At 40.7% G+C, this 3,521-nt stretch overlaps 1 protein-coding gene across 1 annotated transcript; it reads right to left on the reverse strand.

Moving 5' to 3' along the window:
- Positions 1-2,407: 2,407 nt before the first annotated feature.
- On the reverse strand, positions 2,408-3,205 carry LOC106796664 (uncharacterized protein KIAA0754-like). Its single transcript, XM_014769576.1, has 2 exons — positions 2,906-3,205; positions 2,408-2,830 (listed from the first exon to the last, which is right to left on the reverse strand). The coding sequence occupies exons 1-2, from the start codon at positions 3,203-3,205 to the stop codon at positions 2,408-2,410; spliced, it is 723 nt and encodes a 240-aa protein (XP_014625062.1).
- Positions 3,206-3,521: the final 316 nt, after the last annotated feature.

The raw sequence follows: 3,521 nt of genomic DNA on the forward strand, positions 1-3,521 counted from the left end.
TCAAATGGAAGCATCGTTGCACAATTAGTGAGGTTCCGTAACATTCCGTAAGTCAAAAAGGGGATGATTATGTAATCCACAAGGTTCCGTAACATTACGGAAAGAAAACAAGTATCGTTACGAAATTCGTAAGTTTCCGTAACTTTACGAAAAAAGAATCACCAAAAAAAAGCAGGGGGTGTACTTAGTAAAAATGGGGGTGCAAATAGCAACCAGGCCCACTTGGGCCCTCCAGAAGATTCCTCCAGAAGGCTGTTGCTTCTGGAGGAAGCAACCCTGCTCGCCTGGGCGAGCTGGGTGGCAAGCTTCTCCCCCAATTTTCTATAAATAGGGGGAGAAGTGAAGTGAAAAAGGGTTCAGCCCCTTAGGCACTTCTCTCTCTTTCGAATTTGCTTGGAAAAATTGTTTCCGTGAAGAAAATCTAAGCCGAGACGCTTCCGAAACGTTTCCATAACATTTCCGTAAGGAATTTCGCGAAGGTTTCGACCGTTCTTCGACGTTCTTCATTCGTTCTTCATCGTTCTTCGATCTTCAACGGGTAAGTACCTCGAACCAAGCTTTTCGATTCATTCTATGTACCCGTGGTGGTCCACATTGTGTTTCGTGTATTTTTATTCTCGTTTTATTTACTTTTTATACCCCCTTTTGACGTGCTTAAGCCATTTTATTTAAGTCATTTCTCGCTTAAACTAAAAATAAAATAAATTTCCACCGATCGTTTGAATTGTATTATCCGTTAACTTCAGTTAAAATGAATTCCGACCGTTCGGTCGTGCCGTAACCACGTTGGAAATCAAAAAGAGGTAAAATAATAATATAATAATAAAAAAAATAATACCTTTTAGTAAAATAAAGCGGAAAATCAATCGGACGTTTTCTCTTTGGGATTTCTCATTCTTAATTGAATTGACTAAAAACTAAAGTGAAACTAAGGCTACAATCAACTCGCCTAGTCAAGCTCGTCCATAAAAATAGGTCTTTGAAGTTTGTCATTTCAATTTCTTACTAAGTAAAATGGATCATTTTCAAGGTCCAATGCCTTAAAATGATCACCTTTTAAGTAAAAAAGAATCACTTGATAAGAAAGAACTACGTAGGTCTGATTTTCTCATCCCAATTGAGGAATACGTAGGAGCAAAGGGAAACACCCTTGTCGACCACAAAAAGAGAAAAAATATAAAAAAAGGTATAAAGGATATAAGGACATAAAAGGGAACGTAAAAATCAAAGTCATGTTTGCACATTCGATTAAAGGCTGTCGTCCCTTGTGACGGACGTGTGGGGTGCTAATACCTTCCCCGTGCGTAAATACAACTCCCGAACCTTTCACTTAAAAGTTCATAGATCGCGTCTTTTCCGGTTTTTCCGACGTTTTCCTCAAATAAACGTTGGTGGCGACTCTGCGCGTATTCCTTTCATGGAACACGCATCCCACGAGTCTCGCGTCGCCCTCCCGCCGAAGGGTAGGTTGCGACACAACTAACAGGAGGTCCAATCTTTGCATTTCATCGTCAGAAATATATAAACAAAATCAGAAGGACTTTCTCAGGCTTGTAGTGAGGTTTGGCTACAAAAATTCATTGGTTTTTCTAGGATTGAAAGGTTTAGATTCTAAGAGAGCACAAGTCCTAGACTAATCCCAATGATCTTTTCTTGTTTTGTACAAATAGCCTTCTCACTATTCCCTTTTCTTAAGTTGCTTTTGACCTTTATTGTAACAGCACAACTTATTTTCTCTTTTTTTTAACATACAACTTATTTGTTGTGTGTGTTGATGCTTAACCTTTTTCTTTTCATTCTTTTCAACTTTTCTCCCACAAATTTAGAGTAAATTTGCCTTGAACCATATGCTCTCCTAGAATCTAAACAAGGTATTAGGAGATAATCAATAAGCTTTACACAAGGGAGCAAAAGATACAAGTATCATTCAAGGTAATCTATTTGGTCAAAAGAGCTTGTGTCTATACAATTCATGGCCTTCATCATGTTCTGAGTTATACAAATCATTCTAGAATTTAGAGATTTATGCAAAGATCATTATTCACAGTTAGTCGTTCGCTCACAGAGTAAGGTCACACTCTCACCGGTTTTTGGTTCAAGCTTTTCTTTCACAATTTCATACTCTTGTTATTTCTTTGTTCAACATGCACATTTGCTCAAATTCATGAAAGGAAACACACATTTCATCATAAGCATGCATTCAATTTAAAACAAGGAATACAACCATTTTCACAAAATAAATAAACTACTTCACTGCCATACCATCAAAAGTTAAGTTAAACTGTTCACGATGCTTCTAGATGAGCAACTATACTACTCATGAACAAGACTAAAAAAAAGTAACTAATGTACTAACATCAAAGTTATACTAATAATTCAAAAACACAAAAAAGAAATCAACAGGAATTTAAAAATCTTGTGATTGGTCCTGAGTATCCTGTGTTTGAACCTCCTCGTCGTCAATCAAATGCAGTACAGGAGTAGCTACAGGAGAGGTGTTCAAAGACAGGACTGGGGTGGTTTGAACCTCAGGTGTGGAAGGGTTTGCTGCCTGCTGTGGAGAAGTGGTATCTGCCATTGGTGTCGGAGGCTCTGGAGTGGCCTCAGGAGACTTTTCAGGAGTGGCTACGGCTTCCTGAGTTACAACTACCCTCCTTTTCCTGATCAAGGGCTTAGGAGTGGAAGACTCTGATGACTCATTCGATGGCTGATGTGGTACCTGAGCAGCGGGATTTGCGTCGTCCCTGTGAGGAGGAGGCTGAGTCCCTGGCCAGGCTACCCATTCATTAAATTTCTCTACTGTAGGGATGGAGTCTGGAGGTGCTACCAGCTGGAGACTTTGCAGCAAAATAATCTGCCCCTGATGTATGCTTCAAAGCATGGCTTTGAAACGTTGAAAATCTACAAGAGGTGGGGTAGAAGGAGCTGCTGCAATACGAGCTGGAGGAGGAGCTTCTGATGTAGAAGCTAGATGAGGAGTTGTTGATGTAGAAGGAGCCTCAACTGGCCTTGCCCTTGGTCTTTTGGCCCCCCTAATAATAATTGTTGGATCATCAGGGTTCCAACAATTCTTCCTTATGTAGGCCAAATTAATGACCGGGTGTAGACATTCAAAGACAAGAGTGTCGGAGGCAACTCCTCTAGTCTTGCATAAAGCTGTGATAAGAGCAGGAAACCCGAGTCTTGAGGAGTTAGACTGGGCCATAGAAGTAATCTACCCAGAAATGAGGGCTCCGACATTCATGTCCAGCTGAGTAACTAGGCCAAAGATTAACCTAGCTCGATCCACAGTCAGATCCGATGTGTGGGAGGTCGGAGCCAGGTTGGAGTAGGATAGAACACTCCAGACCTGAGCAAGGGTGGTTAGATCTTTTTTGAGGATCTTCCCCGGGTAACCTTCAGCATTTAGAATAAACCCTCGACCGGGTATGCATAGTGCAACCTCAATTTCTCTAATGTCATTAGGCATCCTACAGTATCTTGAGTAGGCGGGCAAAGATTCACCCTCAGCAAACACCACA

Source organism: Glycine max, chromosome 17 (genome assembly GCF_000004515.6).
Source record: "Glycine max cultivar Williams 82 chromosome 17, Glycine_max_v4.0, whole genome shotgun sequence".
Classification (NCBI taxonomy): Eukaryota; Viridiplantae; Streptophyta; class Magnoliopsida; order Fabales; family Fabaceae; genus Glycine; species Glycine max.